Raw genomic sequence first — 15,277 nt, forward strand, 5'->3', positions numbered from 1 at the left:
TGAATTATATTAGGTATTATATAAACTCTGGTATGTTGAAAGGAATTTTGTTTGTTTTATTTTTGAACATTCTAAAGACTAAAGTACTCACTCATCTGTTGTTATCCCAACATATTTTCTTTCTCTCAAACTCTTATTATTAATCTTGAGGAGAGAACACATACGAATGGATCAAAGTATTAAGGTTACGTGTGACTCTGCTCATAAAAACCGTGAGTAACACTGAGGATTCCTTGGGGAGTTATTTTATGCCATAGCATTAAATCACAATTGGTCTCTTAGCCGACGCCTAATTACTCCGAGAAATGCCGGGTACTATTGCTAATGTAATAATAAAAAAGACTAGTGCATTCAGTTCAGATTTGATGTATTATAGGTTCGTACATTATAAATATTTGTAGTTAACTACATACTCTCATGTCTCCGAGATAAATTAATTACTAAATAATATAAATTGAACGTACATCATTCATTTGTACATAGAGATACTATTTTAAAACCTAGATTTCATATTTGATTTACTATAAAAGAAGTCATAGCTCTGCTTTGTTATTGCATTATCAAACACATTTAAATGCATTCAATATGTATATTATACAAATACATATGTACATATTTTTTCAACATGATATATATTATATACATGTTAAATTTAATTGAAGTTTCTGTCAAGGGGATTACTCCGTATATAATTTTTATTTTTCTAAGCATTTACAATCATCATGGGTATAAAAATTATCCTTTCAATAAGAATTGATACACCCTCCGTCCTTGGCATAGGCACTGATCCACGTGACGAAGGACTCAATGTTCATATATATCCCAGGTCTATTAACAAAAGCACATCCATACCCACGGCTCACAACTCCTATCACTACTCCATATGTTTTTCGCGTATAAGAGTCCTCTACCCATTGCCAAATTGGAGAACCAGAGTCTCCTGCACATGTGTCTCCGCCTCCTATATATTGGAACTTTGATTCATCATTGTGGCTTCTAAAAAATGGGTTAGAGTCAAACTAAAATAAATTTTTAATATGGATTTTTTTTTTACAAACGAAGGCCATTTCCATGGAGTTCCGTCTCGTAGTTGATTATTTTTGCCACATGCTTGATTCCAGCACAAAATTCATTTCTATGATAAACATAAATCTACCAATCAAACAAAGGATTGTATCAAACTAACACTCATACCTCTCAAATACTTTTTTACTCTCACTTGAAGTGACAACAGATTTTAGAATTTCCTCACATTCACGCGGTTCAATTAGATGTAGCTCAATCTCTTGTAATTTGGATGTAGTAAAAATCTGTTTGACTCCATATTTGCAAAATTTACTTGAACAAAATCCCCAACTTGAGTTTTTCAGCTCGGTAAAGATTTTGTCACTCCGTAAATTGGAGTAGACACTGCACCAGCCATGGGATCCTTCACTCATAATAATATTGGTAATAAGGACGATGTTGATGAAATTCCTCCGATGGATACTTACCGGATTGGAAGGGGAAGCATGAGTTAAAGCTTTGCCGATAGGAGTCCCAAACTGCGATGGCACCCACGTTCTCCTGGAAACCTTTTTCATAGTTGTTTTTTCCTATCAGTTTGTATACTTCTTGGCATTCCTCTTTGTGATAGGAGGGAGTATTCGTTGTGTGACAGGGGCTTTTACAGGTATGAAAGGGTCGTGGAAGGCGATCATCCGTATGGCATTTTACCTAGAAAGTACGTATGGATATATTAGATGGATATTAAGGGTATCGTCCACAATGAAAATTGCTAGATAAAAGATTTAGCCCTCGCAAAAGTTACATCTTGCAAATATAATTGAACGTAGATAAATATATTGTTGCCCCCTCCGACCCATTTTGCGCATCAAAGATTTCCGTATGAAGTAAAAAAATGTTATGTGTCATCTAATAAACTATTTGTATAAAAAATATGTGTATGATCATATAATGACTATCTTTTTTTTTTTTAATTGTCAAGGAATTTTCTATGGGTTCAAGGAGCAATAAAGGATTGTGAGTGCACCGTCTGATAAAGAAAGTAAGACTTCTGATAGTAACAAGGAAAAAGAAAGAACAACACTTATCCTCTTTTTGAAAAGAAAATACTATTTTTCAGGATCTTAATGTAAATACTACGATTTCAAATATAATACAATGAGACATAATAAAATTTATATTCGTTCATTTCTATTGTCAAAACGCAACATTCGCAATGCTTAAATCTTTGCTATCTCAATTTTTGTTTTGTGCGATACCCCCTAAAGTAATAAGTGCATGCAGATACAACTCTTCCTTCAATGAATTTAAATGAATATGGATTCTTTGGTTCATTGACTATGTCCTTTAAGTAATGTCTCATATAATCATTTTTATTTTTCATTATTATTTGAATTTCATCATGTGCAATATGTTGAAATCATTATTGCTTTGAAGGGTGGATCATTCAATAAACCATCACAATATTATGTATTTAAAAAAGAATCGTTTCACTCCTTCCCTTTCATCCTATTTAGTATTAAACCAGTTTTAGACTCTAGTATTATTTCAACTCCAAAATAACTAAACTAAACTCCAATCATCAAAACTCGAAATATTGGAGCACAGATTAATTTCTGTTTTTCTACGTAAATTTTTATTGGATAATTTCGTGTAAAATTTTTGTGGGGGAGATTTTTTCTGTAGTGTCATCTAGTTTTTGTACTTTGTTAACTTTACAATTATATTGAAAATAAGTGGAGCATTAGTCCCCTCAAGAAATCCAGAGCATGCTCCCCCTCAGTTACTAATTTTGTGAGCACGCTCCCACTCGTTTTTTAAGCAATGAGGGAGCTCCGGCACAATCAAAAATAAGGAGGGCTAATTTTTTCACGTATAGATGTATTGTAATTTGATAACTCTCTATGATTGTAATTAAATTCAACATATTCTAAGTTTACTTATGCCGCATGATTTGTGACAGCCAAATACTATTCACAATAGCTTATAATGATACAAATGATTGACTTAGTTCAAATAGGTGTGTCAAGAAATTATTATGTGTCTTTTGGAGTACCTTGGGTGAAAAAAGTTTACAACGACTGTCTAAGGGTTCATTTATTTGCAAGGTTTCGTGCAATATCAAAGCCTGATAATTAGCTTAACCTTGTATACAGATTTTTTTCAAGTTCTTGAACTTATGCTTGCCTGAGATTTTGAGATCTTATGTCTATTTACTACTTAAAAATGTATGAAAATTGTATTTTAGTTTGGAAAAGTCGTTCACAAAAAATAAAAATTCATCTTCCAACAGCATCTCCGCACAGGAAGGAGCTAGCGGTGTTTCTGGGAGAACTACCAATACCTTCTCAGAGTGGTCAGGTACATGAGAGGCAAACTCATCAACCGCAATGGTAGAGATAATACCGGTCCTAAGACTGGAGTGGACCGAATAAATAAGAATTGACATCACACTTCATTCGAGTATATGTATGTACAGGGTAACCTTAATTAATTTAATTATTATTATTCTCCTTTCAAATGTACAAAATTCCCATTAAAGATCAATAATTTAAATTATAAAAACAACTCAACAAAAAATAGAGTTTTCTCAAATTATTTAAAAAAGTATCAAAGATTCCAAAGTTATTAAAAGATGGGGTCCCCTTTATAAATTAAAGTAAAAAAATTATCTGGTTAAAAAGTCAATTGTTTCAATATATCTTGCGATTATTTTTTTAGGGATGCAGGAAGAGGAGTCCTTATAGTTCCACTCACGTAAATAATCGTGAGTGTCTTTGCAACTATTGCTTCGACTTTAAAATAAATATATCCTCTCAATTTAAGAGCAATGAGCCAGTCTAACGCCTTTAGAGCTATGTTAAACATATTGGTAATTATATTCTCCACCATCATCAGTAGAGTTCTCATTCGATTACAGAAATAAAATAGGGGGAACGAAGATTAATTTAATTTATATTATATTTTGAAGTTAATAAAATGATACAACTTTTTTAAATTCATAATCTCCTCTTATGCTAATTGATATTTTCTAAAATTAACACCACTATTTGATTAATAATTAATTGACTGCCTTATTGTTAAAGTAGTCAAAAGGACTTCCTTCTTGAATTTAGATTGTATCAATTCAATACTAAGATATTTTTCTGAAACTCGACTTGTCTGAATACTTAAAAATTCTACAATAACTCCTCCGAACTGGATAATTATAACTCAAATTCAATACTAATGATGACTATTCATAAAATATTGCATCCTAAATATCTATGTATGGTACGTTAACATAAAAATAACCTTGAACACAAATCAAGAAAATGAGAAAATCCTAATAAATGATTCTTATTAAAATTTGTGGACAAGTTAAGATACTTAAGATTTTTCAATAGAGTTTAAAACCTTTATTTAATTGAAGAGACTTAGCCCCGATAAGGCCCCTTTTTAAATATAGTTTTTAGTATATATCAACCTCCCATTATTTTATTGTAACAATCAATTATAAGGATTAATAAGAATAATTTGTTGCTATAAATTGACAATAATTAATTCTTAGAAGAATAAAAATGTAATACAAGCTCAATTGCGAGATAAATCATTCCAATTTATAAGTAGTTATAAAGAATAAGATATAAAATTGACTGTGATGTGACTGAGATTTACATGGGTACCAGGTGTAGAAAAAGTAATGAGACCTTCTAAAAATACAGTTTTTATTAGGTGTTGTTAATTAAATCTTAAAGTTCTGATTATTTTTGAATAGCTTAGATTGTAAGCCTTTGATTGATGTACATGTTGTAAACAAAAATTCTGTACATTTTACGATGGAGGCAAGAAGAGTCATCATTTAATTTGCGTCGGGAGGACCATCTCGGACATCATGAAGGCATTAAACGTAAGCAACGTCACAGTCTGTTGGGTCTGAAATCGTTTGGCTGATGGGGTTAACCTTGAGTAAAAACCCAAAACTGATAGACCCACCAAAGTGAAGCCTGAAGACATCAGTGAAGCCTTTAAGATCAACCCAACCATAAAGATGTCAGAATACGCCAAGAAGAATAAGGTGGTGTCGGTCTACTGTGGGCAAAACCATCCAAAATGCTAGAGGAAGGTCACTTAGAAGAATTTAGAGGCCAACCCCATCCCAACGTCAAAAAGAACTCCGTCTTCAGCGATGTCAACAACTATTGAATGATCTGAAGCACAACAGCAACCGGGTAATTTTTTTTTTATCTGATAAAAGTACCTTTACCGTTAACCCCGTCTACAACAAGCAAAATGATCGGGTAGTAGGCTTTGGCGAGGCTGACAAAATCATCAGAGGAGTCGCCAAGACTAAACATGCGGCCTCTTTGATGATATTGGGTATTGCGGGATCAACTGGAGAAAAAATGTATCCAGTTGAGAAGAAGGCCTGTAAATGCCCTGAAGACATTCGTTAACCAGTAGGAGAGGATTATGAAAAAAAAACAGGTTGCCAATGTGTGATGGGGTTCTGGAGGCGGTTGGAGGCTGTCATTGAGAATGCGGGTGGTCAAATTTATAATTAATGTGTATTGTTATAGTATAAAATATTGTAAAATAAAATGTTCTATGTACAACATCATCCTGATCAATTATGAGTATTTTAATGGCTACTTATAGGCCAGTTTCAGTACTTTTTCTACACCTGGATCATTCATTATACCTGTAATCTATGTTAATTAAATGTATGCTTTAAGGTTAATATAGCGATACAGCTTTATAGAAATTATAATTTTCTTATAGCCAAATATATTTTCTCAAATTATCTACATTATTTGAATAATAATGAAATGACTGCCTTATTATTGAGGTAGTCTGAATGGCTTCATTGTTGAACTTAAATTTTATCAATTCAATGAAAGAAAAAAAACTCGATTGGACTCAATATTCAATTGCTCATACTCTACCAAACTCGATAATTACATCCAGAACTCAATATTAATTATAACTATTCATTAAATATATGAATTTTATCATATAAAAGTTTTTTCGTCAACATTAAATCAATTTTTGACAAAAATAAATATTTATTTTTTACTTCATATGTACAATGTTCATACAGTCAAATATTTCATAGACATATTTAAGTGAATTATAGACCTTGCATTCAAATTTGTGGGATGAGTTAAGATACTCCAGATTTTTATCCAGAGTTTAAAGCCCTTTTTTATTAAAGGCCCCAATATGACCTTTCCAATCAATGGGCGTTTCTTTTATTGTGACGATGAACTTTTGCCCACTTTAGATGTAATTTACGGCGCCACCAACGGCGTTACAAGAGTCATTTGTTGATATAAATTGACAATAATTTGTTGAAAATATAAATACAATCCTTACTCAATCTTGGCATAAATTATTCCAGCTTGCTTTTGTGTTTAAGGGGCACACCTATCATATATAATGCTAATATATGAAATATAAACTGGTAAATAGATCGATAACCGTTAGAAATAACGGTCAAATACTCCAACCCTTAAAGGTTATTTAATAAGAAAACTAATGAATAAATTAAGATATAAATAGAAATTCTAACACCATTTTTTTTTTTGTTACACGTAATTGGAAGAAGCTAAGGCTGTGATTATTGCACTTATATGCCTTTAATATGTATATATAGATATATGTTTCAAAATTAAATGCAACTGAGAATTAAAACAGGTAAATTTGTTTCTCTCATTTGTTCTACGCAATTATTTTTATAAAAAGAAAGGGGTACTTGATGATGCACGGTGAAATTGATAGATGGGATGGAAAGCCTTATTATATAGCAATCAATCCCATTTAAAATTAGGTGCATGTATACATATGTACTGGGATATCTTCATTCTAAAATGTAAAAAAAAAATAGACTTACAAAAAAGAACAAAACTATTGAGTAATCTATTTTTTTTAATGTCTATTTATGATTAAAGTCATCTTAAAGGCTCATTTTATTTACATATAGTACTAACACAAATTTAAATTATACGACCTTTCTATTTGTTGAATGAACCAAGTGTCCAAATCCAGCCACAACAGAAATTTTTGAGTAGTCAATTTTGTATAATTGCCCATGAAAGTTTCTAATGATCTTTGGAGATGTGGGTAAACAGATTGGTTGGATTCTATAGGTGAATTTCTCTATTCTGTCTTTTAAACGAAGAAGAGCTATATCGAAATGCTAGAAAAGTAAAAAATATGAAAAGTTATTAAGAGTATGTTTGACTTTTAGGAACCAATCCCAAATTAATCGTTTGATTCTTGAAGTACAAATTAACCCTTAAAAACCCCTTCAATATAATAACACGATGGCCTTAGCATGGCCACACAAGCCCCTGTAAAGTGCATATTCTTATAATTTTGTTAATTTTCATACAAAGTTAAATTTTTTGAGGTGTCCCAGAAGTTTTAACCTGATTATATTGTAAAATCTTTTGTTATATAAAATACTTTTTTAATCTAAATAGGATTTTATTCAAGTTTTTTAGTTGATGACCATTAAAATGGAAATAAATTTCCTGAATTATTAAATTTGTTACCGTTAATTATGAACAAGAAAGGAAAATGACAGAGGCATCTGCAGGGTGTGGGCTGAAGGGAAGGAACTGTAGCCCCCCCAAAAAAAAAAAAAAAGAATTTTTAGCTTTTTACTAGAAAATGTAATATTTGAAAAAAAAATTCAAAAAATTTTCAAATTTTTTTGTAAATAACTTTGAATTTTTGAAACTTTTTTTCCAAAAAAATTAATTTTTGAGAAGTAGGTATGGATTTTTGAATTTTTTTTTTTCCATAAAATGTACTTTTTTGCGAATAACTGTGGATTTTAGAAAAAATTTCAGAAAGTTTAATATTTGAAATGTAATTTTTTTTTTCAAAATTGTAATATTTGGATTTTTTGAAACAATTCCAAAAACCAATATATATATATGAATATTTAATCCTGAAGACTCTTCTGAATGAACTTTTAAAAAATGTTATTTAGGCACGCCTGGGTTTTAAAAGATTGTTTAGTTTAAGAACTCGCCTTTTTTAGAACTTTTTTGATTTTTTGAAAGATTTTGTTTAATGTTCCTTTAATTGGTCGGATGGAGTTGCACTGATTAAGTATAAGTGGACATTATATTATTACATTTACTCCATCTAACCTATGAAGTGTCTTTGAAGTCCATATACCTAATAATGTGTATTTACTTAACCCGGAACGACTGTGCACAATCTTATACAAAATGAGTTCAAGAAAATACACTGAGCTATGTCTATGTTCTTAAAAAAATTAGTAAATGAAGGTTGATTATTCTAAAACGGCTTATAATCGACTCATCTAATCTACCTAATTCGATAAACACTTCTTTTTTTTTTTTTTTTTAAACAGTATACATACCTGATTTGAGTTAGCAATCCATTCTTCATGCACAATGTAGAGATCAATTTCTCTGCCTTGTTTGCTCACAAGATATTTGTTGCTCTCGCCAATCAACGCCTTCATGGTCTTAACAGAGTAAGAGTTTACTCGTATAATTGGATTACTATCCAAGCAGAATTCATCTTCCTTCCTATCCTTTTTTTCCTGCTTACAAATACAGTGTGCAGCCGTTAAAATGTACTGGTAGTTGATCAAAGCTCCTCCACATTCGAATTTGATCTTCTTTCTAAAAGAAAAAGCGCAAATTTAGAGTACACTTCATTGAATACTCAGGTAAGTAAGAACAAAAATAATCCCACAATTTTTTTAGTACGAATCTGGATTTTTTTATATCTAGTCTGATTTTTAAGAATTTGAGGTGTTCAATATTTGAACATTTTTACACCTTTCATAGGTTTGAGACCCCAAAAAAAAAAATATGGTACTTCTACAACAAAATGAACTGAGTGATGAGTTCATAATGTTTCATTTTCAAAGGAATATATCCTTGAAGAGAGCATATTTGAGCTTTAAAATTGATTTAAAAAGATTATTTTCTTCTATGGCCTTGTCGACTTGTACGATCAGTACATTTTAGGGTGTCATGATACTATATACGATAGTATTTTTTTTTCATTTATAAACGATTAAAACTATTTGATTTTGAATTTTTAAACCATCATTAGTGAACTGGGATTTTCTATACCGAAAATTTGATAAAAATATATTTAATTCCTCATCAAAATTGGCTGAAAATAGTGAATGTTTCGTAGACATTTTTATCAGAAATGAAATTCTAACATTTTAAATGCAAATTCGAACAAATTAACAAATGATAACTTGTTGATGGCCCAAACTAATATTCTTAAGATTAATTTTTACAACTAAAAATACATATGCAGGGAGAAGGAAAAAAATGAATGAAACTACCATTTTAATCAATAATAATAATACATTTTCTCAATTTTTATACACGTTAGAAGCTTCCCAGTAATGAAAATGAATGAATTTGTAAAGATCTCTTTATTTTAATTTAATTTTTATTTGCTTATGGCTATTTTACTTATTTATTGATAATAATTATGTTTGCCTGTTTTGTTTGCAAATAATTAAGAAAAAAGAAAAATATATATATTTGCTTTGTTTTGAGTTTATATATGTATTTTTAGGAACTTTTTGATTTTACAATTTTACAACAGTGATAAAAACATTCTAGAAAATGTTATAAACTTAAATAATGTAACTTTAAGCTTATGTCGATGTTGTAACAAATTATAATATAATTTGTTTGTGTTAAAGAATGATATTCACAACCGGAGGGTTAAAAATCTAATTTAATGCCCCCCGCCCCCTTGTGTGCATGTATTGTACTTGTTTTGACGTTTTGATGTGATTTGAAGGTAGGTATACCAAGGCCTTTTGTATTTCCCTAAGTGTCCACCAACAACTCGAAACCTCCCGCTATGCCTCTCTTTCCTTGGCTTAAATCCACATCTACAATTGTCCATTTGTACTCTCCGATGTGGTATTGTGTTTAAATAAAAGGACTCACGCTATAAAAGAAGGAGGAAAGAAATGTTTAGGAAGTCATAAATTCAATAATAATCATTATGTAATTTAACTCCTAGTTAAAAGAGTAGCGAACTTGAAGGAATTAGTCGGTGTAGATTTTCCATAAAAATAGAGGCAATCAGTGCTTAAATTATATTCATAAATTTTGACATCCCCATGGCCTTACCTGGTTTAATTACTCCTTATCATCTTGGTATTAACTCTTTTAAACAGAGTATGAATTAATTCAAATATTTAGTAACTTCAATCAGTATTTCACTGATACAATGGCAAAAGTTATATACAAGTTACAACTTGTACAGAAAGCCTATGTAAGTGAAAATTAAGCTTTTTATATGGAAAATGTATCTTGGACTTCTCCTTTGACTTTTTTAAGTCACTATAACAATGCTTCCTAATAGATGGTTCGTGGGTGGAACTGATCAAAAATAAAATAGATAATCTTTCAATTTCATCTCCACTATAATTATGTAGGACTATATCAACTTTAATATAAAAAAATGATGACATTCGCTATTTAAAATCGCATTTGTTATATAATGATACAGATAGACGTGAAAATTCAAGTTGTCAGAGCGAAGGAAAATTGTGTGGTCACAAAAAAACCAACATTTTATGGCTTGAAGGGTAATACAAATAAGTTGTGATATATGTAATCTTCATAAGGAAATGTTGGATCCGTTGGGATACCTTGTTCTATGGCACATTATCAAATTTAAATGTACGTAAAAGGATATCTTTGCATATCTATAGAATGCCTCTAAATAAGATGAAGTGTTCTTCTATCCTATGTTTTAGGTCCAAAAAATTAAAATATATGTTTATATATTAATAGCTTTGTTTTTTTTACATAACCAAATTTTAAAATCATACTCGGTTTGATTATTTAATTAAATGTATTATGTACACGTTGCTAGTACAAAGGCATAAAAAAATAATTTGATCAATTAGTAAAATTATACTTTTTTACTCAATCAGCTGAAACTTGGAATGTTCCACATTTCACATTTGATTGTGTCATGTCTAAAAGAAGAATCAACCATTAGAATATTAGTTTGTAATAGACATAACTTCTTTTTTAATATTAATGTATAAATGTGGACATGGCACTTAGAGTCCAGTAGTCAAATAAGTCTACAAAAGCTAAGAAAAGCTGAAAAATTGAAGGATGTGTTTAAAGGTAACATAAACAGCTTTATTAAGTAATTGAATTTTTTGGATTATAAGTGTTTCAACCTACAATTTAAAAAAAATTAAACACACAAGGATTTGCTTCAATATTATTTGTACTCCGTCAACACAAAAGCTAGCTTGAATGATTTTTCTCAAACTTAAGTATAGATTACATGATCTGTATAATTCGTTCAATAATCGTATTTATATCAACAAATGATATTATAAACCCTTTGGGCGTGTCGCGAATTGTACATAATGTAATTAAAATTGATCATCAGAATAAAAGATTTGAGTTGAAGTATCATCACATTTTAGTTTATTTTAAAATAAACTAATTACATAATTCCACTTATAGAATGATTTTCTCAACATAATGTTTGGATATCAGAATTCTTATCATATTTGTCAATTGAAGGATATTTTGTTTTTAGAAATTTTCTATCCAGAGTCACTTGAAGAGCTACTAGATTTGGCTTCTTCATGTTTGTTCTCATTTGATGGGATTTTTTCTTCTTCTTCAATTATGGGTATATCATTTTGGTCCTTTCCTACTCTTCTATTAAATCCAAGGATGGTTAAAACTTCATCCTTAGTTGGGATTATATTTACAAAAGCCTAAACGGTATACATGAAAATTGAATTGGAATAAATTTGACAGATATGTATATTCAAAGTAAATACCTCCTTGGCTCCTGTGCCACTATTGTCCAAGGTTTCATGATCATCTTGAGAACTGGATGGCAAAGAGGAACTCGATATCTGAGTGGATCTAGCACTCTTTTCTTTTTGGGAATTTCCTTCTGAGCCACTGAGTCGATTATACCTTTTTACATAGTCTAAACATAGGCGTCCCTTTAGACTATGCCTTCTTCTCGAGGAAGGCCTCTTTGGTCGAAAGAGTTTTTGGCATTTGCGTTGAATATTGCTACCTTTTTTTGATCTGTAACTGGCTTCCTGTCGAATGGGTAAAGAAACGGGGAATCTCAGAAGAAGGGGAGGAGTCTTTGGCTTGCCACGATATAATATTGTCTATTATCAGAAGTAAAAAGAATTCTAAATAAATGTGAAGTGAACTCATTACGGATTATGGGAAACATAAATTGTAAGTAATTTTAATTCTATGGTCAATAGGTTCAGTTTCAAATCAACTGTAAAGTTTTTTTGCGTATAACCCATCACCCAAGGATATGACTAAAGATTTTGTTTGGAGGATGTCAATTAGATTTATAAAAATGTTAGCACATATAATACACAATATACAAAGTCAGGCTAAATGTGTTTTACCGCTAGTCGATCTTGATGATATTTCTTATGAGAAGGATGAAAAAATGGATTGGCATAGTTGATGCCATAACCTAAAAGTTACAAAATGAAATATAAAATGATGTTAAATCATATCTTCACAGTAATTGGAAAAATATTCATCCAATCAAATCTTTACATAGAACTAAAAAGATCAAAACATTACCTGAATTCGAAATGAATCCTGAATTTAAGGCTTCAAAAGGAAAGTTTCGATGTACGGAACCTTGGTCATAAATATTGAAATCTTGGGGAGAGGGGTTGGAGTCATGAACGACCTCACTTTTTCCTTTGATAAGCTGAATGGATACAATGATAAATCCGACACATGATAAACGATATAACATTTTATAACTAAAGGAGAAGGAAGAAGTAAGAATATTCAAATGTTTTGAATATTATAAATTAGCTTATTTTTCCGTTTATTCTTTTTATTATGATCTTTTTTTTTCTTCTTCTTCCTGAATAATTTAATGGAGAGTCATTAATGAAGTCCTAGAACTCTTTTTCACGATTGAAACCTCAATCCTGAAATAATTACTTTTTTAAATGATTTTTGTACTTAAACTAGGAGAACATGGACGCAACTTTTTAATGGATGCACGGAGCTTGAAGCATGCCAATTTATTACATAATAAATGAAGCCTATTGAAAGGGTGACCTTGGAGAGAAGTGAGAGCTTGTCTTCATAAAAAAAAGCGCATATCTAGGAATAGGCGGTTATGTCTTATACATCTTTAATTTTCATATCAAAAAGGAATATTAACTTCATATTAAGGATATCATTGATTATGTGACTCAATGATTACATCACTATTCTATTTGGTTTTTAAAATAAAGATTCCTTCACTAACAAAACAATTTGTTTTTTAGATCCATGTATATATTATTCTAGTATTTTCAAATTGTATGTTGTTTCTCAAGTGAAAGTTGTTTGAAATGCATGAAGTGTATCCATCTGAACAACCTATGAATTTTTAATATATCCCTCCCCCCTTTTTTTTAATATTAAAGAACTTTTCCTTTGGAATGCATTGTACGTGACGTAGTAGTTGGATATTTTCAGATAAATTAGTTTTGATTTAATATTGAATTATGTCATTTTATAGCTTTTGCATATTCAAATTAGCAAGAGTAGATTATTTTCCACAAAAACAACTTTGAAAAATTAATGATTTTGTTGTCAGTAATCTCTTATAATTATCATTTTAATGAAAATTTACTTACAACAAAATATCAACTTTTTTTTTTTTTTTTTTTTTGCAATTGGATTGAGAATATTTATTTCTAATGAACTTTACCTCAAAAAACATGAAATTGACCTTTATAACCCAAAGTTTCTGCTTTTATGATTTAAATGTTTGTGTGTTATTTTTGGGTACAATGTATAATGTAAATAATATATTACTGGAGTTGGAGGAGAGAGATCCCAATTCAATGGATCAAAATTATTGTTCGAATAAGTTTCAACGTAGGATTAGACAATCATTTGAGTTTGTATGGCAGAGGTCGGATAACTTTTTTTAGCGCTATCCAAAAGAACTTGTGATAAAATTAATTTACACCAAGCTAGTGCGGGGGTATCTGCAGGATTACGTTGGTTTTTTTTCTTTGGGGGGCTTGGTTTTAGAATTTTTTAGAATAAAAATCCAAGAATAAAATATCAAAAATCCATAGCTATTCACAAAAAATTCAATTTTACCCCAAATTTCGCATAAAATTTTTTCATACTTTTCAATTCTAGTAAAAAAATCCTTTGGGGGGAACCAACTCCTCTAGCCCATTCCCTGCGAACACCACTGCAGTCCCATCTTTTTATTTCGTTTCACACTAGAAATTCCTCATCCCATTACTTCCAAACTTTTCTGAATTGGCCCATTTGGGGTAATTTACCGCTATTCCCCGACCCGTGTTGTACGGTATATTTCTATTCATGTATGCTTTTAGTAATTGTCTGTATTAGGAGTTAAAGGATTTGATGAAATAGAAGCTCTTCTCCATGATACCTATTACGTTCATCCTTTAATTATCCTGTAATGGTTCATGGTAAATACAAGAAAACGTCGTAGTAGTACTATACTTAATGAGATGTGATCTCCTTAGTCCTCATCCCTCAATCCACAGATGATCTCCCCCCCCATAAGAGACAAAGTCTCATCTCATAATATCTTCCGCATAATAAGACATTATTTACTTTCATGATCCTCCAAAGTGCTATCGAAATAGTCGAGATCTATTTCTTCCTACTCTTAAATTACGAGAAATTGACCTTCTCTTTGGAAATCTAATAAAATCGTGATTTTTGAGCACATTGATAAAAATCATAATTCGTCGTAAAGTAAGGATATTGAAAGAATTAAAATTTGTTCTTTCATAAATATTTTTATTTATGTTTATTAAACTAACAAGGTTAATTGATACCACTATGTAACAGCATTGTCGGCCGCCCGCTAAACCCCACATTTATCATTGCTATTTATAACGTAGTACACGAAAATGACGATTAAAATTTTAATGTATAATTTATATTACGAGCCATATATCGAAATTAAATATCTAAATATATATTAAAGTAATAACAATTGGAACGAAAAAAAAAAAAAGAACAAAATCAAATTTTCTTCTAACTTGGTCAGACATCTGCTTCTAAGACTTTTCTTCTGACTAAAGAAACAGGAAGTACAGAAAATGCCCCTTCCAAGTCTGTTTAAGTACCCATCATCTTCTTCCGAATTGTCGGATCCCTATTTAAGTTTATTATTTTCAAGGTATCAATAATTTATTTTTTCCACATTGACATCCTATAGGGTTTCTAGCTACGTA

The 15,277-nt window shown here is 30.5% G+C and overlaps 1 protein-coding gene across 1 annotated transcript; it reads right to left on the minus strand.

The window, feature by feature from the left end:
* Nucleotides 1-350: 350 nt before the first annotated feature.
* On the minus strand, nt 351-12,964 carry LOC121114474 (uncharacterized). The gene is made up of 9 exons (XM_040708449.2): nt 12,621-12,964; nt 12,437-12,507; nt 9,776-9,957; nt 8,384-8,651; nt 6,995-7,183; nt 1,494-1,716; nt 1,195-1,429; nt 1,055-1,135; nt 351-996 (listed from the first exon to the last, which is right to left on the minus strand). Exons 1-9 carry the CDS (start codon nt 12,799-12,801, stop codon nt 744-746), a joined length of 1,683 nt encoding a protein of 560 aa, XP_040564383.1. The 5' UTR covers nt 12,802-12,964; the 3' UTR covers nt 351-743.
* Nucleotides 12,965-15,277: the final 2,313 nt, after the last annotated feature.

This window comes from Lepeophtheirus salmonis, chromosome 3 (genome assembly GCF_016086655.4).
Source record: "Lepeophtheirus salmonis chromosome 3, UVic_Lsal_1.4, whole genome shotgun sequence".
Lineage (NCBI taxonomy): Eukaryota > Metazoa > Arthropoda > Copepoda > Siphonostomatoida > Caligidae > Lepeophtheirus > Lepeophtheirus salmonis.

Excerpts from the sequence above, each read along its gene's own strand:
- LOC121114474 (XM_040708449.2), bottom strand. The coding sequence starts at position 12,801 with ATGTTATATCGTTTATCATGTGTCGGATTTATCATTGTATCCATTCAG. Across the intron at positions 12,508-12,620 it reads AGGATTCATTTCGAATTCAG|GTTATGGCATCAACTATGCC; the intron begins GTAATGTTTTGA and ends TGTAACTTTTAG. Across the intron at positions 9,958-12,436 it reads ATCATCAAGATCGACTAGCG|CGTGAGTCCTTTTATTTAAA; the intron begins GTAAAACACATT and ends CTTCTTTTATAG.